This window comes from Myotis myotis, unplaced genomic scaffold, assembly GCF_014108235.1.
Source record: "Myotis myotis isolate mMyoMyo1 unplaced genomic scaffold, mMyoMyo1.p scaffold_m19_p_26, whole genome shotgun sequence".
NCBI classification, from domain to species: Eukaryota; Metazoa; Chordata; class Mammalia; order Chiroptera; family Vespertilionidae; genus Myotis; species Myotis myotis.
The window spans coordinates 1,841,054-1,865,515 of record NW_023416331.1 but is presented as its reverse complement, the minus strand read 5'-3'; the positions used below and the strand labels follow the sequence as shown (position 1 = coordinate 1,865,515).

Here is a 24,462-nt window from a genome sequence, read left to right as displayed (position 1 = left end):
CAGCTCTGCAATCCCTGGCGTCAGTCCAAAGTGGAACCCCAGTGTGCTCATCCATGCTGCAAGCCTCAGGCTGCAGGAAGGGCGGCGCACACCAGCTGTCTTGGACGGAATTCCTCCAGCCCAGCGACAGGATATATGCCACTGGCTGTGAGTCCCGTGGCCAGTACCTCGCTCCAGGAAGCCACGTGCTGAGCGAAATGTTGGACTTTCAGCAGGTGACAACGGGGTAGGAAATAAGAGTGGAAGTGGCAGTGCCCTTCCACCAGAGACCACCAGGGACGCCTACTGTCAAACAAAGGTGGGTCTATTAACTCTGAAGAGGTTACTCATTACAAAAGGGTTAGGAATGACAGGGTTGGGGCCGGGTTAGGGGAGGGGGGAGGGTCCAGGAAGCAGGGTTTGTTCTGGATTGGGAGCTGTCAGGAAGTCAGGGCAGTTCTATGATTGCACATCTTAATCTCATCCCGGAAGGAGGAAGAAACATGGATAAAGCTGTAAGGGTAAAAAATAAAATTAAAAAGCGGCCGTCACTCATTGTAGCCAAGAGGGGGCTGTTCAGTATTGTTGAGTATTTATGGCTCACATGGTGACATAGTTTTTGTCCATGCTTAAGCAGGCTCATGAACTTTGGCCTTCATCACTCACAGAATGACCATGTCTGCCCTTGGCGTTCTGCAAGGTTTACAATGAACATGAGAGCATCAAGGCCAGCTGTGAGCACCAGGCTACTTTCCAGTTATCAGGGCCTGTTTTTCTCAAAAGCAAACATTGGTTGTGATTAATGATGCAAAGGATACAACTGGGGTATTACATAGAGCATCAGTTCTCAACGTGTGGGTCGAGACCCCTTTGGGGGTCGAAAGACCCTTTCACAGGGGTCACCTAAGACCATCGGAAAACACATATAATTACATATTGTTTTTGTGATTAGTCATGTTCAATTTGTAACAATGAAAATATATTCTGCATATCAGATATTTACAATTCATAACATTAGCAAAATTACAGTTATGAAGTAGCAATGAAAACAATTTTATGGTTGGGGGTCACCACAACATGAGGAACTGTATTAAAGGGTCGCGGCATTAGGAAGGTTGAGAACCGCTGACATAGAGGCTAATGAGGGGCTGCTTGCGACGGGGTGGGCAGAGAGGCCTGTCGGAGGACCTGTGGCTGGAGTCCCCTGAGAGGAGAATGCCAGGTGGAGGGAAGAGGCCCAGAGCTCAGCCCTGAGGAAAGCTGACAGTAATGGCCAAGCCTGGATGGCCGAGGCTGAGCCAGGCGGGAGGGACGCCAGAGAGGCGTGCCCGGCGCCGCGCTGAGCTCTTCGTATGTGTTGTCTTACCGAAGCCTCACTCGTTCAATGAACATTAGTGCCTCCTCTGAGCCAGGCCCCGTTTTAGGGGCTGGGGGTATATCACTGAAAAAGACAAAACCCTGGCCCACACGGCGCTGTTACTGAGGACCATCGCCAAGAAGGGCGTGTGTAATATCATCTCGGTCACAGGGCTCTGAAGAAGAGTGAAGGCAGAGGCTGGAGGGAACATGCCAACAGAGGAATAAAGCCCGAAACTAAATGAGGACATAGCCGCGTGAATGTTGGGGGAAATGCATTCCCGGCATAGGGAACAGCATGGGCAAAGGCCCTGAGGTGGAAACGCGTCTCAGTGGAAGTAGAAGACCAGTGAGGCCAGCCTGGGAGATGAGATCAGGAGCCCTGACGGGCCAGGCCATATATAGCATTGGGATTTTCTTCTGAGTGATTTGAGCAAATGGTGCACATTTTAAAATTTCTACAATTTTAAAGCCACCTGGCTGGGTGGCTTAATGGCTAGGAGCTTCGTCCAGTACACGGGAAGGTCCTGAGGGGCTCGAATACTGGCCAGGCACATACCCAGGTTGTGGGTTCAGTCCCTAGTCAGTGTGCGTATGGGAGGCAACCGATTCATGTTTCTCTCTCACAGGGATGTTTTTCTACCTCTCCCTCCCTCCCTCTCTAAAGTCAATTAAAACAAAATAAAGATAATAAATAAAACTTATACTGACTGAAGGACAGACTAGAGAAGGAGAATGACAGCAGGGAGAGCAGTCAGGAGGCCACTCCTGTAGTCACAGGAAAGAGGTGGCTTGCTCAGGGGTAGAGCTGGAGAGAAGCAGGCAGGTTTAGGATGTGTTTTAATGTCTCAAGTGATGACAACTCATCTTTCTAATTGCTCAGTTTAGAAACCTTAGAGTCATCCTTAATTTGTAATATCTGACATCCAATTCATTCATCAAACCCACAGGCTCTTTTTAAAAAATATATCCAGAAATCAGCCCTGCCCCCACTTCCACTACTGTCTTCCTGGTCAGAGTCACCCCTAACGGGTCTCCCTGCTTCTGCCATCCTGCCTACCCCATCCCCTCAGCCTATGCTCAGCACAGCACCCAAAGTCATCCTTTTATTTTGTTTTTTATCTATGCCAGGCTGGGGTCTCTTCTCCGGGTCCAGCATGGAGAGAGAGAGAGACGTTGGAGGTGCTTTTGGGATTAGAGAAAAATGAAAAGACAGACACAAAAATAGAACAAAAGCTTGGGCTGGGTGTGGCGTCTGCCCTCTGACTCGAGGGACAGACGCAGAGAGAGCGTCAGCACCGGAAGGAGTTTATTAAATACTCGAATAACAGGAAGTTACATCACATCTGGGTGGGCCTTGAGTTCCTGGTGACATCATGAGATCCATCCCCTTAACACTGGGCCGGAAGGTCAAACTGAGTGACGTCCCAATCTCTCTTTTTTTTTTAAATATATTTTATTGATTTTTCACAGAGAGAGGAAGGGAGAGAGACAGAGAGCCAGAAACATCGATGAGAGAGAAACATCGATCAGCTACCTCCTGCACATCTCCCACTGGGGATGTGCCCGCAACCCAGGCACATGCCCTTAACCGGAATCGAACCCAAACCGGTTTCGGCCCCAATCTCTTGATTAAGTCCACCCCCAGGGCGTGGACCTGCCTTCGCTCTGAGTTTCAGGCACGTAATTAAACCGAGTGTTTTTTGCCAGCGGCCCTTAACATTTATCCTCACCCGAGGATATGTTTCCATTGATTTTTAGGGAGAGTGGAAGAGAGAGGGAAACATTAAAAGAAACATTGAGGCCGAAACCGGTTTGGCTCGGTGGATAGAGCGTCGGCCTGCGGACTGAAGGGTCCCGGGTTCGATTCCGGTCAAGGGCGTGTGCCTGGGTTGCTGGCACATCCCCAGTGGGAGATGTGCAGGAGGCGGCTGATCGATGTTTCTCTCTCATCCATGTTTCTGGCTCTCTATCTCTCTCCCTTCCTCTCTGTGAAAAATCAATAAAATATATAAAATAAAATAAAATAAAATTATTTAAAAAAAAAAAAGAAAGAAAGAAACATTGAGCCCTGGCCGGTTTGCTCAGTGGATAGAGCGTCGGCCTGCGGACTGAAGGGTCCCGGGTTCGGTTCCGGTCAAGGGCATGTACCTTGGTTGCAGGCACATCCCCAGTGGGGAGTGTGCGGGAGGCAGCTGATCGATGTTTCTCTCTCGTTGATGTTTCTAGCTCTCTATCCCTCTCCCTTCCTCTCTGTAAAAAAAAAAAAAAAATCAATAAAATATATTAAAAAAAAAAAAAAAGAAACATTGAAGTGAGAGAAACACATCGATTGGTTGCCTCCTGCATGCACCCTGACCAGGGTCTGGGCCCCGGAGGAGCCTGCAACCAAGGCATGTGCCCTTGACCAGATCGAACCCTGGACCCTTTGGTCCGCAGGCTGATGCTCTATCCACTGAGCCAAACTGGCCAGGGCCAAAGTCATCCTTTTAAAATGTAGGCCAGGTCAGGTGACTTCTCTGCTCAAAACCTTGTAATGACTTCTGTTTTAGTCAAGAGTAGAAGCCAGTTCCTTAAGATGACCGAAAAATCCTGCCCAATGCAGACCCGCTGTGCTTCGCTGCTCACCTCTCCAGCCCTGGCTGCCTCCCGCCGGGCTGGCCTCTGCTCTGTGTTCCTCAGGGACATCCAGGACCTCTGTGTGGAAGTCCCAACCTGTCCCTTCTGCCGGGAGGGCTCTTCTGGAAATCCATGGGGCCAAAACCCTTTCTTCAGGGCTTTGCCTTAATTTCATCTCACCAAGGCCTCATGAACAGTCTCTTTAGAACAGTGGTTCTCAACCTTGGCTGCACATTAGAATCACCTGGGAATCTTTTTAAAAATCCTGATTTCTGGGCCTCATCCTCCGGAAATTCTGTTTCTTTGTTATGGGGTGGGGCCACAACATTAGTAACAAAGAAACAGAATTTCTGGAGGATGAGGCCCAAAAATCAGGATTTTAAAAAGATTCCCAGGTGATTCTAATGTGCAGCCAAGGTTGAGAACCACTGATTTAGAACTATGACCTGCTCTCCTGATACGTTTTACCTTAATGTCTATTTTCTTTTTTACCATAGCATTATCTCCCCTGCTACCAATATAAGCAGAGATCCTTGCTTTACTTAGTTATATCCCAAGACCCTAACTAAGTACAAGGGTACCTTGCACATCCCATGCACCCGAGAAATACATTTTTTAAATAAATGAGTGAAAATAAATAAATAAATAAGTGAGTGAAACAAACATGGCTTGCTGATGAGGAGGAGGGATGGAGAGACTCTCTCAGTTTTAGCCCAAGAATAAAAAGATGGTGTGATTTCGTTCTTTCTTTTCAATTTTAGCTATTATTTTTATTTGGTTATTTAAATTTATTTTAAATTATAGTTGACATACAATAATATTAGTTTCAGATGCACAACATAGTGATTAGACATTTATATACCTCACAAAGTGGTCACCACAAGTCCAGTACACACCTGACACCACACAGAGTTATCGTATTGACTATGTTCCCCATGCTACACTTTGTATTTTATTTTATTTTTTTAAAATATATTTTTATTGATTTCAGAGAGGAAGGGAGAGGGAGAGAGATAGAAACATCAATGATGAGAGAGAATCATTGACTGGCTGCCTTCTGCACGCCCCATGCTGGGGATCCAGTCTGCAGCCTCGGCATATGCTCTTGGCCAGAATCAAACCCGAGTCCCTTCAGCCTCTATCCACTGAGCCAAACTGGCTAAGGCCCCATGCTGCACTTTAAATCTCCCATAACTATTTTTATAACTGGAAGTTTGTATTTCTTTTTTTTATTGATTTTTTTTTTTCCAGAGAAAGACAAACATCGATGTGAAAGAGAAACATCAATTGGCTGCTTCCTACACATCTCCTACCAGGATCAAGCCCTGACATTTCGGTGCACAGGACGACACCCAGCCCACAGCCACACCTACCAGTGCCGGGAGTTTGTATTTCTTAATCCTTTCCCCTTTTCCACCCAGGCCCCCTCCAGCCCCTCTGGCAACCATCAGTTTGTTCTCCGAATCTGAATCTGAGTTTGTTTTTGTTTTGTTTGTTCATTTATTTTGTTTTTTAAGTTCCATATATAAGTGAAATCATATAGCATTTGTTTTTCTCTGTTTGACTTACTTAATTTAACATAATACTCTCTAGGTTCATCCATGTTGTCACAAATGGCAAAATTTCTTTTTTTAAAATATATTTTTTAAATTGATTTTGAGAGGAAGGGAGAGGTAGAGAGAGATAGAAACATCAATGATGAAAGAGAATCATTGATCAGCTGCCTCCTGCATGCCCCCTACCAGGGATAGAGCCTGCAACCTGGGCATGTACCCTTGACTGGGATCGAACCCGGCACCCTTCAGTCTGCAGGCCGACACTCTATCCACTGAGCCAAACCGGTCAGGGCTAAAAATTTAAAAATATGAAAAAATAAAGACATGAGGCATAGGTAATAGATCCAGATAAAGAAGGGTGTCAAATAATGGGCCCCAAAATATTTCAACATCTAGACTTCAGGAGGAGACACCAGGAAGAGAGGGAAAAGGGGAGCCACTGAGATGGAAAGGAAACCTGGGGAGAGCCCTGTCCCTAAAGAAGACAGGCAAGAGGGGGTGGCCATTTGTATTACATGCTGCTGGGAGAGAGAAGGGTAAGGACGGACACTGACCTAATCTGTTGACCCTTAGCAAGGGCGACTTCAGGCCATGTGGGGACAAAGGCAGGACCTAGTGGCTCAAGGACGGGCTGGCAGGCACGTGCTCCCACACCTGCTAAGCCTGAGCAGCTAAGAGGTAGTGTTAGAAGTGAATCAAGCCTTGATGTGGGTGTATATGCCAGAACTTACTAACGGGGACGCTTTGCAGTTTGTCTGCCAATTTACTGTATGTGCATTCTATTGTATACTAACCTAGGACAGCTTTTACCAAAAAAGGGGGGCTTAAGCTCCACCGCACCATGTTAGGCTTGGAGTGGGCACCTCAACACCAGACCGACAAGCCTCGGAAGGCGGACTGCGCCTTTCTGTCCCTACGCAGACGTAAGGGGCTGGTCGTAAGCAGCAGCCACTCTTTTAAAAAAGGTGCGTCCAGGCCTTCCTTCCTACTAGTCGGAAATTAGCGATGCGGCGTCAGGGAGCCCCGGAGCGTGGCTTCCCAGACCTTCAAAAACGCTCTGCCAAGGTCGGAGCCCGCAGACCACGCCCGCCCCGCAGGCCACGCCCCCATAGTCGCAGACACGCCCCCAAGAGGACGCTAAGGCGCGTACGTGCGCCGCCCGGGGGCGGGGTCGGCGTGGAGATGCTCCTCTGTTCAGAGAACCACGCTACCGGAAGCGGAAATAGCACCGGCGCCGCCAGAGTAACCATAACTGCCTCCGCGATGCCGAAGGGTCCCAAGCAGCAGCCGCCGGAACCCGAGTGGATCGGGGACGGAGAGGGCACGAGCGCCGCAGGTGAGGCTCGTGGGCCGGGAGGCAGCGAGAGGAGAGAAGAGTGCTTTAGGAGAGGGTCGCGGCCGCACCGGGCCCTGCGGGCTACTGCGCGTGCGTGCATGGGGCGGAGACGTTTGCCCCGGCGGCGGCGGGTTTGGGGTGGAGGCGACGGGAAAGGTGACGCGCGTTGCGCACGAGCTTAAGTGGGACAGGGTAAGAGAGGAGGAGGAGCATATGGAACCGAGGGAGAGAGGGGAGGAATGAGAAAGCCCTCCGCACCACGCCGTACACCTCGCAGACAGATAAGCTGGCCTGGGCCTCCCGCCGCCGCCCGCACGACCGCAGGCACAGCTCCTCTGGGGGAGGGCTCCTTCCTGGCTCTTTCATAAGGCGCCCGAGTGAAGGTGCTGGTGTTGGAATGGGGGGTTCAGGTTTACTTGGAAACAGCGAGTGTTTGTTGAACACCTGCCTTTAATTAAGTACTATATATACTGTAGTTTGGAGAGGGGAGGAAAAAATATAAAAGACATCCTCCCAGGCTGGAGGACACTTCAAGGGGGAGGTAAAATGGACACAAATCATCGCAGTAGGTACACAGTGATTCGTTTTACAAGCATTATTGGATGCCTACTGTATACCTGGTACTGTGCAGAGGAGCTGGGAATGTAGTAATCTATATCTATGTCCTATATAATAAAACCCTAGTATGAAAGTAGACCGAATGGCAGAATGACAGGTCGCTATGATGCACACTGACCACCAGGGGACAGGCGCACAACACAGAAGCTGCCCTCTGGAGGTCAGTGTGCTCCCACAGGGTGAGCACCACTCAGCCAAAAGCCAGGCTCACGGCTGATGGCTTAGGCCACTCCCCTAAGCCGGTGGACATCCCCCAAGGGGTCCCGGACTGCAAGTGGGCGCAGGCGGGGCTGAGGGATACCCCCCAGTGCATGAAATTTAATGCACCGGGCCTCTGGTATATATATAAAAGGCTAATATGCTAAGTGTCAGACTGTTGGACCATTTGACTGGTAGCTATGACATGCACTGACCACCAGGGGGGCAAACACTCAACACACAGGCATGGAAACATGGAACAGACTGATGAATCTCAGGGGAGGGGGCAGGGCAGGAAGAGATTAACCAAAGTTCTTACATGTATGCTAGAGGCCTGGTGCACTGGTGGGGTCCCTCGGCCTGGCCTGCACCCTCTCACAATCTGGGACCCCTTGGGGGATGTCGGACTGCTGGTTTTGGCCCAATCCCCCCAGGCCAGGCTGAGGGACCCCCACAGGGCTGGTTTCAGCGTGATCCCCACAGGCCACGTGCACCAGGCCTCTAGTAAAAGATAAGCCTTGCTGGCCTGGCTGGTGTGTCTCAGTGATTAGAGCATTGGCTTGTGTAGTGAAAGGTCACAGGTTCGGTTCCTAACCGGATTGGGGCACATGTGGAAGGCAACCAATCAATGTGCCTGTCTCTCTCTCTCCCCCTCCCTACCTCCTTTCCACTCTCTAAAAATCAATGGGAAAAATATTCTTGTATGAGGATTAACAACAACAAAGACAAGTTAGTGAAGACCTTGGCGGGGGGGGGGGGGGGGGGGTGTAAGGGTTGGGAGGGGAGAAAAGGAGGGGATGGAGATATCTGTAATACTATCAACAATAAAAAAGTAATAATAATTTTTAAAAAAGAAGCCTTGCTTTGAAGGGGCAGCCAGTCCAGTGGAGGGGACAGAGCATGGATCGGACAGTGGTTGACTGTTTCTGAGTGAGCTTGGGAATGCTGCAGGGCTGGGAAGGGAGAAGAGGCACCTACTCAGACAGGTGCTGGGAGTGTCAGCAAAGGCCCCCGGAGTGTGTGAGCGAAGTTCCATTCTTAGAGGATCAGTATGAGTTTGTCAGGGGAAGAGTATTCCAAGCAGAGGAAGATGTGTGTGCAAAGCTGGTTCCCACGACTGGGTGAACAATGGAGTTGGAAAGATGTGCAGGATACAGGTAATGAAAGGCTTTGTATGCTATTCTGAGGAGTTTAACCCTAAAGACATTAAGAAGGTGGACCTATTGAAGCGCATAAGGAAAGATACAGTCAGTTCACCCTGGCAACACTGAGCAGTGGAGAAGAGCGTGAAGGGGTGGCGAGTGGAGGCAGGGAGACTTTGCAGCTTCTCGCTATGGCCCAGATGAGACGTGGTAAGAGAGTAAGCCAGGGCGGTGAAGACTGAAAAGTTATTGCAGAAATGGCATTGACCAGAGCTGGAAACTGGCTGATAAGCACCTCAGTGGGGAGTAGAGTATTAATGAAAAGTAGTATGGGCTCTAGAGTGGACTTTCTAAGAGAAGATGGCAGGGGAGAGAGATCTATGCTAAAAGGGAAGATACAGGCGAGCATGGTTGGAGTGTTGGAAATGTATGCAGATTGAAGCAAAAAAGGGCAAGAGGTGGAGATCCAAAAGAATCTCAACAATTAAGGGAAATAGGGATAGGAGGCTGGGGAGATAACAGAGAGGCAAACCAGGAGCAAGAAGGATTCCTGTCATTAAATAATGAGGGGAGAGAAGTAAAAGGTAGGTAGCATGGAATGTTGCAGAGAAGTCAAGCAAATCCGGACTAAAAATGTACTTTTGGGGTTGAGCAATTAAGGAGAAAGTAGCAGCTTTGTCAGAAGTCTCATTCGGAGGTGATATCCAAAGCAGATTGCAGTGTTTGAAAAGGAATGGGAGACAAGGAAGTGGTATGGACTGTGCTTTTCAGAAGACAGGATAGAAAACAGTGATTGGAAGAGGATTGGAAGATTAAGTAGAGTTTTATTTGTGAAGCTAGGAGCATTTGAGTGATGTGTAAAGGGAAGGAGCCTCTAGGCAGAGAGAGGGAAGATAACAGCTTTAGCCACACTTAGCCTTATTCTGTCCTTGGTGATGTATACTTTCTCACCATTGAAACTGTGCAAGGCTTTTCCTCTCCCTGTAGCCAGGAGGATCAGAGTGATGTTTACAAGAGATTTAAAAGGAGAGGTGGGACTGTTGGGTTAGTCCTTGGGGAGAAAATAGCATCTGGGATTTGTCACTCCTAGATACTGCCAAAGTGAGCTGATCATGTCTTTCCTTCTCCTGTACTTCAATGGATCCTCCTTCATCATATCTTTAGGATTAAGCTCCTTGGAATCCTATCTAATAAAAGAGAAACATGGTAATTGGCGTACGACCGCTACCCTTCCCATTGGCTAATCAGCGAGATATGCAAATTAACTGCCAGCCAAGATGGCGGCCAGCAGCCAGGCAGCTTGAAACTAACATGAGGCTTGCTTGCTTCAGTGACGGAGGACTCCAACGTTCCCCTCCTGCCTTGCTGGCCTCTGAGCCTGCAGTTTAAGAAACATTGTAACGAATATAGAAGCTAAACAAAACCCCAGAAACCTGCTTTCAGCGAGCCCAGGATCTCAGAGCTGGAGTTGATACAGAGTTTCGATTATAGAACCGAAACAAACCAGATACCTGCTTTCAGGAGCGGAGGCCTAAGAGCTGGAGCCTCAGAGCTAAAGCTGGCCCAGAATAAAAAAAAAAGAAAAAAAGGAGCGGTTGGGAGCTTCCATCACCCGCCAGCCTGAAAACAGCCCTCAGCCCCTCACCCAGACTGGCCAGGCACCCCAGTGGAAACCCCCACCCTGAAGGGTGTGTGACCAGCTGCAGACAGCCATCATCCCCTCACCCAGGCTGGCCAGGCACCCCAGTGGGGACCCCCACCCTGATCCAGGACACCCTTCAGGGCAAACCAGCTGGCCCCCACACATGCACCAGGCCTCTATCCTATATAGTAAAAGGGTAATATGCCTCCCAGCACCGGGATCAGCAGAGCCGCGAGGCCTCCTGACACCGGGATCAGCGTGACGGGGCAGCGCCCAAACCCCCTGATCGCCCTGCGGCTCTGTGTGTGACAGGGGGCGGGGCCACAACCTCCCTATCGGCCCTGCTCTGTTCGTGACAGGGGAAGGCACCCCAACCTCCTGATCAGCCCTGCTCTGTGCCTGATACAGGGAGCTCCCCAACCTCCTGATCGCCCTGCAGCTCTGTGTGTGACAGGGTGCAGCGCCCCAAACCCCCCCATCCCCCCCCACGGGCCCTGCTCTGTGTGTGACGGGGTAGAGCCATAACCTCCCCATTGGCCCTGCCTTGAGTGTGACAGTGGCGGCACCCCAACCCCCTGATCGGCCCTGCTCTGTGGGTGATAGAGGGCGGCTCCCCAACGCCCCCCCCTCCCACGGGCCCTATTCTGTGTGTGATGGGGTAGAGCCATAACCCCCCCATCGGCCCTGCCCTGAGTGTGACAGTGGCAGCGCCCCAACCCCCTGATCGGCCCTGCTCTGTGGGTGATAGAGGGCGGCGCCCTAACCCCCTGATCCGCCCTGCTCTGTGTGTGACAGGGGCCGGTGCCCCAACTCCCCTATCACCCCAACTCTGTAAGTGACAGGGGGGAGCTCCTCAACCCCCTGATGGGCCCTGCTCTGTGCGTGACAGGGGGGAGCTCCCCAACCCCCTGATTGACCCTGCTCTGTGCATGACAGGGGAGCTCCCCAACCCCCCTGATGGGCCCTGGTCTGTGCGTGACAGGGGGGAGCTCCCCAACCCCCTGATCGACCCTGCTCTGTGCATGACAGGGGGGAGCTCCCCAACCCCCCTGATGGACCCTGGTCTGTGCGTGATAGGGGGCAGCGCCCCAATCCCCTGATTGGCCCTGCTCTGTGCATGACAGGGGGTGGCGCCAGAACCTCCCTATCGACCCTGCCTTGAGTGTGACAGGGGGCGGTGCCCCAACCCCCCAATCGGCCCTACCCTGAGCATGATTGAGGGTGGCATTGCAACCTCCCAATCCGCCCTGCTCTGTGCATGACAGGGGGCGGCGCCCCAACTCCCCAATCGGCCCTGCTCTGAACCCGACCAGGGGCTGCACGTAGGGATTGGGCCTGCCCTCTGCCACCTGGGAGCAGGCCTAAGCCAGCAGGTCATTATCTCCCGAGGGGTCCCAGACTGCGAGAGGGCACAGGCCAGGCTGAGGGACTTCCCCTTCCCCCCCGAGTGCACAAATTTTTGTTCACTGGGCCTCTAGTCCTATATAATAAAAGCCTAATATGCTAAGTGTCCAGTTGTCTGTTCAACCAATCAAAGCGTAATATGATAGCCCTAACCGGTTTGGCTCAGCAGATAGAGTTTCGGCCTGCGGACTGAAGGGTCCCAGGTTCGATTCTGGTTAAGGGCATGTACCTGGGTTGCGGGCACATCCCCAATAGGGGGCATGCAAGAGGCAGCTGAATCGATGTTTCTCTCTCATTGATGTTTCTAACTCTGTATCCCTCTCCCTTCCTCTCTGTAAAAAATCAATAAAATATATATTTTTAAAAAAAGCGTTATAGCCGAAACCGGTTTGGCTCAGTGGATGGAGCGTCGGCCTGCGGACTGAGAGGTCCCGGGTTCGGTTCCGGTCGGGGGCATGTGCCTGGGTTGCGGGCATATCCCCGGTGGGAGATGTGCAGGAGGCAGCTGATCGATGGTTCTCTCTCATCGATGTTTCTAGCTTTCTATCTCTCTCCCTTCCTCTCTGTAAAAAATCAATAAAATATATTTAAAAAAAAAAAGCGTTATAATGATATGCTAAGGCTGCTCAACCGCTTGTTATAATGTGCACTGACCACCAGGGGGAAGATGCTCTGACCAGTAGGTGAGCTTGCTGCTGGGGTGTGGCCAAACGGGACTGAGTGAGATGGGCCAGACAAGCCCTCCCACGGTCCCTCCCCGGCTGGGAACCTCCTATGTCCCTCCCCAGCCCTGATCATGCACCGGTGGGGTCCCTCAGCCTGACCTGCGCCCTCTCGCAATCCAGGACCCCTCGGGATGTCAGAGAGCCTGTTTCGGTAGGGGAGCCGGTTTTGGCCTGATCCCGCAGGCCAGGCAGAGGGGCCCCACTGGTGCACAGATTTGTGCACCGGGCCTCTAGTAGCATATACAGCCTTTCATTGTTTCTCCTGTGCATCTTTGCAACTCCACACCAGTCACCCCGTGCAGAGGCCAGATTGTGAAATGTGTTCTGGATGGAGGACTTCCATGCCTGGGGCTAAATCAAGGAGCCAGGAGAAGCCACTGTCCAGAACATAGGGAAACAGCTGTACAGAGAAGGTGGGACAGGCCCTCTTAGTCGGAAGGGACTGTCCTCATCAGTCACCAGTTTTAGGCGTAGTAGATGCGCACTGAAATTTCCTCGGGAAGTAATTGCTGTGGGTCACATGGGCTTCTGGTCTGAGCAGTACTTACTGTTATAGCAGAAAGCCATTCGTGGTTTTTGTTTGTTTTGGTGGCTTTTTTTTTTTTTTTTTAAGCTAAGTGATTACAGGAGTGCTTTTGGATAGGAGGGAATGGTTTGGAGGGAATATGATGGTGGACAGACCTAGACATGAAGAGAAATCATGAAGCTGCTGGTTGCCTTCTGGTCTGACGGTGGAAGGGAATGGGGAGGTAGACATAGTTCAGGGGAGCCAGGATGGACAGAAGGGAAGACTGGACGTCGTTCAGTCAGTAAACTTCCATTGACGCCCCGCTTTGTGCCCTGGGAGCACCGCCGGTGGCTGTGGTGAAGGACTGCTGAGTGTAACACTGTGATTTGGGCTAGAATGCTTGGAGTTCATTTCCTTAAAGAACCATCTCTGTGTGGCTGCACGTCTCACAGACACCATATCCCAGTTGAATTCATGGCTCTTTGTTCTGCCTTGGGTGGCAGGGGTGGGAAGAGGGGACCTTCTCTTTTCATTAAACCTCAAGTTAATGAGTGGCACTAGGAGCCCAGTTTTGCTAGCTACAAACATAGGAGTCATTTGGAACTGCTCTGTCTCCCTTCCCATCTCTACCTTCACCCTCCGAATTCTGCTTCCTCCCTCCCAATGCCGCCCTAGACCAGCCACCTATGTCTGTGGCGTGGGACAGTGCACATGTGTAGAGAATGATAGGTGAGCTAGAAACACAGTGAAAGGGGTGGAGGCCATCTGAGGGCTTTGCAGGGGAGCATTCACAATGTCTGCTTCACCTCCTAGACAGAGTGGTGAAGAAAGGGAAGAAGGACAAGAAGAACAAAAAGACGGTGAGGAAATGGGGTTGAGGATGAACTTGATTAAGTGTTTCCATGTGAAGGTATTGGGAGGTCTGGGGAGAAAGCCTGTCAAGAGAGGAAGCAGGCGTGGGTGGGAGGGAGGGCTGGGTCATCTGAGCCATGCTGACCTGTACCTGAACTCTTGCTAGTTCTTTGAAGAGCTGGCAGTAGAAGATAAACAGGCTGGGGAAGAAGAGAAAGTGCGCAAGGAGAAGGAGCAGCAGCAGCAGCAGCAGGTACAAGTGTTGGGGGCCCACCAGGCCTCGCCACCACGTGGGTGCAGCCGGTGATGGGACTCTGAGGCAGAGGGACGATAGGGACCTGCGCCTCAGACTCTTCTCACTCTCTGCTTTCAGCAGCAAAAAAAAAAACGAGATACCCGAAAAGGCCGGAGGAAGAAGGATGTGGATGATGATGGCGAAGAGAAGGAACTGCTGGAGCGCCTGCAGAAGCTCTCGGTGCCCGCCAGTGACGAGGAGGGAGAGGGTAATGATGGGAGTGGGGCCTGCAGCCCTGAGCCAGGGTGAGGGTGTGCCTCATCCCTTCATCTATGAGTTGTTTTAGATTGAAGAGCCAGAATCATCATTCTCTTTCCTGCCTGATCTTGTTTGTCATTTCAGTACCTGCCCTGAAATCCCGAGGAGGGAAGGAAACCAAGGTAAGCCATTGCATGGTAAGCAGGCCTCGGGTGCGCAGTCTCGATCATCCACTGACTTCTCTGCCCTTTCATGCCCAGGGAGGCAATGCTTTTGCAGCCCTGATTCAGGATCAGAGTGAGGAAGAGGAGGAGGAAGAAAAACACCCTCCTAAGCCTGCCAAGCCGGAGAAAAATCGGATCAATAAGGTGAAAGTGATGGCCCTGCCAGGTGCGCCCGCCCCGCGGAGCACCTTCTGGCCGTGGTGGGCCAATTCGCTGGCTTGATTTCCTGCTCCTGGGCTAGCACTTCTAGTCTGTCTTGCTTAAACTATCAAATGCAGCTTTTTAAAATACTCTTTTTATAACTTGGAAGTCTACAGTGATTCTGTTGCTTTCAAAGTCAAGATCTGAAACAAAGGCCTTCAAATCTTTGCTCTTCCATTTGGGAGTCTTCCGTGTGCGGACCTTTCAGAGGGCCTGACTGCACTTGGCTTCCAGCCGACTGTGTGGCCTTTGCTCTGTGCCCTGTACTCTGTCTTCCCGGGACTCTCCTCCAGCCCCTCCGTCACCTCTCGCGTGTGCCCGCGAGGAAGCCCTCCAGCGCGGCTGCCACCGCTCCTGTGGCTCGCAGGCCAATGCTCTCGTCTTCTCTTTACTCTCTAATCTCCCATTGGAGGTGGGGGCTGTTCTGGGTCTCACTTTCTCCCTAGTCCCACTCAGCGCAGTGACTCCTCATCCTAGATCCCGAGAAATGCTTGTTAAGCAACAAGGTAGCAAATCAGCGTGTGTGTGTCTGCCTGCCTGTCTGTCTGTCTGTCTGTCTCATCTCCATGTCCTCTCCAGGCTGTATCTGAGGAACAACCAGGACTCAAGGGCACCAGGGGAAAGGAAGAGAAGTCAACAGGGAAAGCCAAGGTGAGGGAGGAAGTCGGCAGGAGAAGGTGCTGGTCTCAAGACTTGGAGCATTTCATCAGCCTGTCTCTTCTCTGTTAGCCTCAGAATAAATTTTTCGCTCTGGACAATGAAGGTGAAGAGGATGGAGAAGAAACACTAACAAAAGAAAAAGAGCCATCCAAGCAAGGGAAGGAGAAGGCCAAGAAAGCAGAGCAGGTGAGTGTTCCCATGTGGAGGCGGCCGGGGTCTGGGTGCTGGCACTACACCCCGCGGGAGTGGGCAGACTTCTGTAAAGGAGTTGGCACATAGCAATATTTCTGGCTTTGCAGGCCACATACAATCTCTGATGTATATTCTTCTTCCTTTTTTATTTCTTTTTCTTTTTTTCTTTTTTTAGAAGAGAGAAAATGGTTATAACACACTATGGCAGGTACCAGCTCCCTAATGAGTATGAGGAAAGATGACAGACAGCTCATTCTGTCTAGGAGCTGGGAAGCCTGTGTTTCTGATCTGAGCCCCGCCGGGCACTTCCTGCCCTCGCCAGTGAATCGAGACCCGCAGGTTCTTCCCGAGAGCCCTAGCACACCAGACAGCAGCTGTCAAGATGGGACTAGTCTCGGGTTCCTCCTTTTTTAAAAACAGATATGTAAAAGTATTTTTGAATATGTAAAAGCCATTCTTTTTTTAAAATACGTTTTTATTGATTTTCAGAGTGATAGATAAGAGAGAGAGACATTGATCAGCTCCCACCCTGCCCCTGTGCAGTTCCGACCGGGGCTGAGCCCTCAAGCCGGGCATGTGCCTGACCAGGAATTGAACTGGTGACCTGGTTCATAGGTCAACACTCAACCACCGAGCCACACCGGCCGGGCTAAACCATGCTTACCTCAGGGCCATATAGAAACAGGCCTTGGGTCTGATTGGGCCCATGGGCCACAGATTGCAGCCCCTGATCCAGAGAGGAAGAGACCTGGCATTGGATTCAGACGGTCTGTGTGTGTGGCCTTGAGTACATCTTCCCTCCTCGGTTCTCAGTTACCTCATCCGCATGGGACGCAGGAGTCCATGGTCTCCGCAGGCCCTGTATGCCCCGTGCCTCCTGTCCTGGCTTGCTGCACCCTTAGCGCCTGTGGCTAGGGCTTCCGGACCCCTTCTCTGCATGTCACTGTGTGCGCTCCAATAACACCTGGTGCGTGAGGAGAGGGACCCAGTCACGTGGTGCTGGCAGCTCGGGGTGCAGGAGCACAGGCAGTTTCCTGGATCCTCCGCTGGTGCCGGGCCCCATGCGTGGTGGCAGAAATGGACGGAGGAGACCGGGTGGGTGCGAGAGGCCGCCACAGTGTCCGCAGAGGGGAAGAGCTGACGGAGACGGCGTAGGCGAGCTCTAGAAGGGGCCCTGGTGTTTTACCACTTCCTGGTTCTCACAGGGTTCCGAGGAGGAAGGAGAGGAGGAAGAAGGGGAGTCTAAGGCCAATGATCCCTATGCCCACCTTAGCAAAAAAGAGAAGAAAAAGCTGAAGAAACAGGTAAGTCCTTGGATTCCTAGTGGGAAAAGGTAGGAACATTTGATATTTTTAAGCTTCAGCTAGAGGGCCTGTGACTGTGGGGACAAGAGGAGAGCTCTGAGTGCTGCCTCAGGCAGAACACGCAGAGTGAGGGGAGTGGGGGCTCTGGCGGTGTCTGGGGACCTGGGTGGGATCGTGGTGGCGGCGCTGAGCTGGCGACAGTGGTTGCCCCTCCTCCTCAGATGGAGTATGAGCGCCAGGTGGCGTCGTTAAAGGCCGCCAACGCTGCTGAGAATGACTTCTCCGTGTCGCAAGCAGAGGTGTCCTCTCGCCAGGCCATGCTAGAGAATGCGTCTGACATCAAGGTGGGGTGTCTTTCCCCGCGCAGGGAAGTGCCTGTTCTCTGCGGCATGGCCCAGCAGCCAGGGACGTGGGTGTGTGCGTGGGTGTGCGGGGCTTGTCCACGGTGGGAATGCTTGGAGGCGGTTTCCACACCTGGAGTTCTGCATCTTGAGTGAGAAGATAAAAAAATCAGTAGAAGTAGAGGGCCCACCCTTGGAGGGAAGTTGTGGGACAGGCTGGACGCATAGGGTGTGCACGAGCTGTTAGAGGCAGTGGACAGGGAGAGGCCCTACAAGGTAGGAGGGGCTGTGCTGGAGGCCTGGACTTGCCAGGGGTCCCCCTGCAGGGAGAGGCTGTAGCCACCAGCTGGGGGGAGAGCCTCATTGTGCCCATTCCTTCCCTCTGCACCGCTGCCCTGGTGGCCACAGCTGGAGAAGTTCAGCATCTCTGCCCACGGCAAGGAGCTGTTCGTCAACGCAGACCTGTACATAGTGGCCGGCCGCCGCTATGGGCTAGTGGGGCCCAACGGGTGAGGAGAGGAGGGGCTGGGGGGCAGAGAGGGCGAGGCTGGAAGGAAGAGAAGGATTTCTCAGTGCAGCTTGGTCCCGATTTCTCATCCCCAGCAAGGGCAAGACCACTCTCCTCAAGCACATTGCCAACCGCGCCTTGAGCATCCCCCCCAACATCGATGTGCTGCTCTGTGAGCAGGGTGAGGCTGCGGGGCTCCGGGCGCCGGGAGAGGAGCCGTTAGGAAGGGGGCTTGGGAACGTCATGTGGGGAACCTGGGAAGTGATGTTACAGCAGGGGGAAGTGTGGGACACAGGGCGTTTCATTCGGAACAGGCACATAGAGCTGGGCAGGATCAGGCAAACCAGAAATAGTGCTGAAGGGCAGGGGGCATAGGACCCTGACCCCGGGGTGGCCTGACTGTCCTCCCCACTCCCAGAGGTGGTAGCGGATGAAACACCCGCAGTGCAGGCTGTTCTTCGAGCCGACACCAAGCGATTGAAGCTGCTGGAGGAGGAGCGACAGCTTCAGGCTCAGCTGGAGCAGGGCGACGACACAGCAGCTGAGCGGCTGGAGAAGGTAGAGGACTCGGCAGGCTCACAGGCTGAGCCCTCAGGGTTCCTGTGACCTCGGCCTGTGACCTCTTCTCCCTCTCCCAGGTGTATGAGGAACTGAGGGCTACTGGCGCGGCAGCCGCAGAGGCCAAAGCCCGGCGGATCCTGGCTGGTCTGGGGTTCGATCCTGAAATGCAGAATCGGCCCACACAGAAGTTCTCGGGAGGCTGGCGCATGCGTGTCTCCCTGGCCAGGTGGGGGCTGCCCACCAACTGCCCTCCCTTCAGCCTCAAACACCAGGCCCTTTCCCTTCTTCCCATCCTGCCAAGGCCAGCAGGGAGGTTCAGGGCTGGCTGCTCTCCCCTCCTTGGTGGTGTTGGGCCCCAGGCTCCTCATGTCTCTCCCTGGGGGACGTTATTGATGTCTTCTGCACAGGAGCTCCTCTGAGGAGAAATTGGGAAGGAAGTTCATGGTCTCGGGCTCCACCTACTGGGGCTGCTCTGGGGTCCTCTGAGCAAGGCCTCTGCTCTGACCCTGCCCTTGGCTACCCCCCCAGGGCGCTGTTCATGGAGCCCACGCTGCTGCTGCTGGACGAGCCCACCAACCACCTGGACCTCAACGCCGTCATCTGGCTCAACAAGTGCGTCCGTCGCCCTGGCCTCCGGCCTCGGCCCGGCAGTGCCACGCTGCCTCCTCCTCTAGCTCTCCCCATCTGCCCTTGGTGCCTGGTCCAGCCGGCCCCCCTCCCTAGCCCCCACCTGTCTGCTGCCCAGCTGAACCCTGACGTGACCATTGTGACCTTTCCACACTCTGCTCTAAAACCCAGCTACCTGCAGGGCTGGCGGAAGACGTTGCTCATCGTCTCCCATGACCAGGGCTTCCTGGATGACGTCTGCACTGACATCATCCACCTCGACGCCCAGCGGCTCCACTACTACAGGGGCAATTACAGTAAGTGGGCTCACCATGGTGAGGAGCTGGGCCTCAGAATCTGGGCATGGACGCCGTCAGTCCCATCACCCTCAGTCCTGATTACCCCCTCGGTGGCTGGGAGAGGGGCACCCACTGATGTCCATCCGCTCTGCCCAGTGACCTTCAAGAAGATGTACCAGCAAAAGCAGAAGGAGCTGCTGAAGCAGTATGAGAAGCAGGAGAAGAAGCTGAAGGAGCTGAAGGCGGGCGGCAAGTCCACCAAGCAGGCGGTGAGCACGCGGGGGGCTCCTGCGATGGGGGCTCTCCTCAGGAGAGTGGACAAAGAGACACTCGGACACCAACCTGCATTTCAGGGGCCACTGTGCAGGTGAGGGTTTCTCCCTTTCCCTTTTTTCTGCAGGAAAAGCAAACAAAGGAAGCCCTGACTCGGAAGCAGCAGAAATGCCGACGAAAAAACCAGGACGAGGAATCGCAGGAGGCCCCCGAGCTCCTGAAGCGCCCCAAGGAGTACACTGTGCGCTTCACGTTCCCCGACCCCCCGCCGCTCAGCCCTCCCGTGCTGGGCCTGCACGGTAGCCTCAGCCCGGCAGCGTGGGTGGGAGCGCGGGCACCCGTCCTCCAGGGCCGGGACACAGGGCCCTGAAGGGTAACGGGAAAGAAAAGAAGCTGCTTCCTTTCCTGGCTCTCAGGTGTGACGTTTGGCTATGAGGGGCAGAAACCACTCTTTAAGAACCTGGATTTTGGCATCGACATGGACTCAAGAAGTGAGTTGGTGTTGGGTGGCCAGAGGAGGCAAAGCAGGGGCCCAGGGAGAGGGAGTGGGGCCTCTCTGACCACCTGCCTTGCTTCCGGCAGTCTGCATCGTGGGTCCCAACGGCGTGGGGAAGAGCACCCTGCTCCTGCTGCTGACGGGCAAGCTGACGCCGGTGGGTCCTGCAGCGCCTTGGAGGACGGCGGGGTGCTGAGTGGCAGCAGTTCCCGAGGCTGGAGCTGGGAGCCTGTGGGGCAGAGGGAAATACAGAACTGGAGAGGGCTCCTGTCCCTGCGGGGCTGCAGGGAGCGGCTTAGATCCGTTCAGGGAGGGTAGCCAGGAGGACGGGAGCTGGAGCTGGGAGCCCGTGTGCTTTGATTAAACAGGAAATACGTTACTTACAGAATGATTTGAATGGCATGAGCCAAAGAGAAATCTAGAGATAATCAATGTTAAGTTTGATAGATAGCTTTCTCCTTTTTACTTTTGCAAATGTGCATACCCTTTTTGTTTTTGTTGTTTTTTTTTTAACAAAAATGGACTATCACATGAGTTGTTCTGTAGCCAGGTTATTTATTTATATTTTAAAGAATAGCTTATTGCCCTAGCTGGTTTGGCTTAGTGGATAGAGCATTGGCCTGCGGACTGAGGGGTCCCAGGTTTTGATTCTGGGCAAGGGCATGTGCCCAGGTTGCAGGCTCGATCCCTAGTAGGGGGTGTGCAGGAAGCAGCCGATCAGTAATTCTCTTTCATCATTGATGTTTCTTACTTTTTTTTTTTTAATATTTATAATCTGTTTTATCTATATATAAAAGCCTAAGTGATCATATAACCAGTCGCTATGATGTGCACTGACCACCAGAGGGCAGACGCTCAATGCAGGAGCTGCCCCCTGGTGGTAAGTGCGCTCCCACGGCCAAGCTTCCATGGCCCCTTCCCCCAGCGGGCCAACCTTCCTCGGCCCCTTCCCCCAGGCCCCAGTTGGGAGAGGGGGCGGTGACAGACCAGCCTTCCACAGTCCCTCTCCCTGGCCGGCTGGCCCCCCAATAGGCCTCAATTGCCCAGGCCAAGGGACCCCCACCCATGCACGAATTTGTGCACCTGGCCTCTAGTTTTTAATATATTTGTATTGATTTCAGAGAGGAAGGAAGAGGGAGGGAGAGATAGAAACATCAGTGATGACAGAGAATCACTGATTGGCTGCCTCCTGCACACCCCCTACTAGGGATCAAGCCTGCAACCTGGGTATATGCCCTTGACCAAAATCAAACCTGGGACCCTTCAGTCCATAGGCTGACACTCTGTTCACTGAGCCAAACCAGCTAGGGCTCATCACTGATGTTTCTCTCTCTCCCTCTCAACTTCCTCTCTGAAATCAATAAAAATATATTTTTTTAAAAAGAAAAAATAGTTTTTTGATTTTTAGAGAGAGGAAGGGAGAGAGAAAAGAGAAACATCGATGTGAGAGCACAACATCTATGGGCTGCCTCCTGCATGTCCCCCACTCACAATCAAGTCCTCAACCCAGCATGTGCTCTGACCGGGAATCAAACTGGTGACCTCCTTGTGTATGGGATGGTGCTCCAACAAGCTGAGCCATACCAGGTGGGCTTGTAGGGGTGTTTCCAGATAATACACATGAAGAATTTTTCTTTACTAGTAATTACGTAGATCCCGCCCCCAGGCTGTACCTAGACCAGAGGGAAGGCCCTCCTCAGCATCCCAGCCCCAGAACTGATTGATCTCAGTCATAGGGTTGTTCCAGCTTTCACTGAAGACAGTACATAGCAAGCATCCTCTTCGTGCAGCTCTGTGAATTTAGTTTTCCTAAATATATTGCCCTTGGGACTTCAGCATTGCACTGCCCTATGGAACTTGAGATGGGTGGTGGCATCTGTCCTCCCTCCAGGAAAGTGTTGCAAGGGCCCTTTCCCCTCAGATCTTCCCGACTTGTCCTTAATCCCTATCTGACCTGGGGCCCTGAGAAGGGGCTGTGTGCACACCCACTGGGAGGGAAGAGGCACTCCTGAGCTGTGGCCGATTCCCCTGGCCTGAGTCTGGTGTGCCTACATCACCCTGGGGAGGACGGCCGTGTTCCTGCTCGCACCGGCCTGTTCCCGTCCCAGGGTCATATTTGTCTCCTCTTCAGAAAGTCAGGCTGTGGGCCTGTAGCACCTTTTTCCTTCCTGTCTTACCCCTTGTTCTTTGCTTACAGACTCAGGGGGAAATGAGAAAGAACCACCGGCTGGTAAGTCGTCTTGGGGAATTAGGGAATAAGAGTCTGATACAGGAAGCAGGACCTTCTCTGACCCCTTCCCTCTCCTTTGGGGCAGAAAATTGGCTTCTTCAACCAGCAGTATGCAGAGCAGCTGCACATGGAGGAGACGCCCACTGAGTACCTGCAGCAGGCCTTCAACCTGCCCTACCAAGATGCCCGCAAGTGCCTGGGCCGCTTCGGCCTCGAGAGCCATGCCCACACCATCCAGATCTGCAAACTCTCCGGTACTGCCGTGGGGCTGAGGAGGCCTTCTCAGCACCCCAGCCGAGGCTGTAGCTAGACCAGAGGGAAGGAGGCCTGAGGCTAGGGGGCTTCAACACGCACCTGAGGGACCTGCAGGAAGGGGAGGTGACCGAGGTGTGAGGGTCTCCTTTCTGTCTGCTGTAGGGGGGCAGAAAGCCCGAGTCGTGTTTGCGGAGCTGGCCTGTCGGGAGCCCGATGTGCTGATCTTGGTGAGTGAGCCGGGCTGCAGGGGCGGGCGCATTGCAGGCGGGAGTTCTGCCGCTCAGTCAGGAATGCCTCCTCCACAGGATGAGCCCACCAACAACCTGGACATCGAGTCCATCGACGCTCTGGGCGAGGCCATCAACGAGTACAAGGGCGGTGAGTCCCCTCGGAGCGCTCCCCTCCTTCCCTGGGGCCAGCTGCGGTGGCCTCCGCGCGGCTCCCTTCTTTCACGCACTGATTGCTGCCCCTTCCTTCACAGCTGTGATCGTCGTCAGCCACGACGCCCGGCTCATCACAGAAACCAGCTGCCAGCTGTGGGTGGTGGAGGAGCAGAGTGTCAGCCAGATCGACGGCGACTTTGAGGACTACAAGCGGGAGGTGCTGGAGGCCCTGGGGGAAGTCATGGTCAACCGCCCCCGAGAATGACCTTCCTTCGCTCCCCGTGGGCTCCACAGGCCAGGATGCCACTTGGCTGCCTTTCCGGAAAGACTCATCCGCTTGCTTTTCTTCATATAAATGAGGTGGCCTTGTGCCTGACACCCTCCGCACCAGCAGAGGTGACGTGACCTTTGTTATCATGGGTTCGTCCAGCCAGACTTCTGTGGCCAGTGGTCCCGAGTCTCCTCGTTCCTCAGCTGCCTCTCATCCACCTGAGGGGCTGTGGCCCTGGGCTCTGGCAGTGCTGCTTTTTCCGTGGATTCCATGCTGACCTGGTGACCGTGCAGAGGGCTGTGGCAGCTCTGCTCGGGAGAGGGGGGCCTGCGTCCTGTCTGCGTGCAGGCTGGGGCAGGAGAGTGCTGCTGACCTGGAATGTCCCTGTGCCATGGGGAGGAATAAAGGAAGGTGTTGCTGCCCGTTCACAGAGTCGTGGGGGCTGGGGCTGTGGGTCTTGCTTCACTTCGTTTCCTAGCAGCACTTAGTATCCTCACTTCCCACCAATACTAACGGCTCTCATGTGCAGTCTCACTGCACCGGGGCAGTGCTGGCTGGGTGAGGAGCCGTCTCCTCCCCCACCCTAGGACACTCAGGCCTCACTGTCCAAGGTCCCCCAACATGTAGAGTTGAGGGCATGTGGGTGGGGAAGGCATGTCTTCATGCGGTTAGGGGAAGACGTGAGCACATGTGGTGACGGGCCGGTTGCGGGCAGGCAGCTCTTGGTTCTGGCTGTGTGCTCCTAGAAAGAAAGGCTGTCTGGAGCTTGATTATTGGCAGGATCACTTGAGAGTGGGCCTTAAAAAAGAATAAGGATTTGAATAATGAGGGAACAGAGCCCTTTCGGAACCTAGGAAAAGAGCATACCTAAAGCTTAGAAGGAAGAGAACCAGAACGGAGCTAATGAGAGAAAATGACTAGAATGGCCACTCCTTAGCCTTGGATGGAGAGGAGGCTTGGAAAGTAAAATGCAGATGGCAGGTGGTGGGTGTGATTTTTAGGTAGTGAGAGAGTCACTGATTGGCCACCTCCCACACGCCCCCCTCCAGGGATCTAGCCTGCAACTTTGGCATGTGCCCTGACTGGGAATTGAACTGTGACCTGGTTCAACCACTGAGCCACATCAGCCAGGCCATGTGAAGTTTTTGACCACTAATGGACAAGAGCACATATTTTATTTCTTCATATATATATATATATATATATATATATATATATATATATATACAT

The 24,462-nt window shown here is 53.1% G+C and overlaps 1 protein-coding gene and 1 non-coding gene across 4 annotated transcripts; one reads left to right on the top strand and one right to left on the bottom strand.

Annotated features, from left to right (window-relative positions):
• The first annotated feature begins 6,688 nt into the window (after positions 1 to 6,688).
• Positions 6,689 to 23,660, top strand: ABCF1 (ATP binding cassette subfamily F member 1). Of its 3 annotated transcripts, none has more exons than XM_036356441.1 (26): positions 6,689 to 6,846; positions 13,897 to 13,943; positions 14,102 to 14,188; positions 14,312 to 14,438; positions 14,573 to 14,610; positions 14,689 to 14,796; positions 15,433 to 15,504; positions 15,583 to 15,699; positions 15,881 to 15,913; positions 16,911 to 17,009; positions 17,231 to 17,353; positions 17,759 to 17,859; positions 17,954 to 18,039; positions 18,277 to 18,416; positions 18,497 to 18,645; positions 18,948 to 19,031; positions 19,218 to 19,342; positions 19,481 to 19,593; positions 19,725 to 19,896; positions 20,014 to 20,088; positions 20,180 to 20,250; positions 22,291 to 22,323; positions 22,409 to 22,577; positions 22,741 to 22,805; positions 22,884 to 22,956; positions 23,060 to 23,660. In XM_036356441.1, the coding sequence occupies exons 1-26, from the start codon at positions 6,693 to 6,695 to the stop codon at positions 23,224 to 23,226; spliced, it is 2,628 nt and encodes an 875-aa protein (XP_036212334.1). In that variant the 5' UTR covers positions 6,689 to 6,692; the 3' UTR covers positions 23,227 to 23,660. The 3 variants fall into 3 exon arrangements, with proteins under 3 accessions (XP_036212334.1, XP_036212333.1, XP_036212335.1); XM_036356440.1 differs by having other exon boundaries at positions 14,309 to 14,438; XM_036356442.1 differs by lacking the exon at positions 15,881 to 15,913 and having other exon boundaries at positions 14,309 to 14,438.
• LOC118648926 lies at positions 15,981 to 16,104 on the bottom strand. Its single transcript, XR_004965512.1, has one exon. It is a non-coding gene; the product is annotated as a small nucleolar RNA SNORA3/SNORA45 family (small nucleolar RNA).
• Positions 23,661 to 24,462: the final 802 nt, after the last annotated feature.

What these genes read in the sequence shown, in the direction of transcription:
- ABCF1 (XM_036356440.1), top strand. Translation starts at nt 6,693, where the DNA reads ATGCTCCTCTGTTCAGAGAACCACGCTACCGGAAGCGGAAATAGCACC. An exon ending in ACAAGAAGAACAAAAAGACG is followed by an intron (nt 13,944 to 14,101) that starts GTGAGGAAATGG and finishes AACTCTTGCTAG; the next exon opens with TTCTTTGAAGAGCTGGCAGT. An exon ending in AGTCAACAGGGAAAGCCAAG is followed by an intron (nt 15,505 to 15,582) that starts GTGAGGGAGGAA and finishes CTTCTCTGTTAG; the next exon opens with CCTCAGAATAAATTTTTCGC.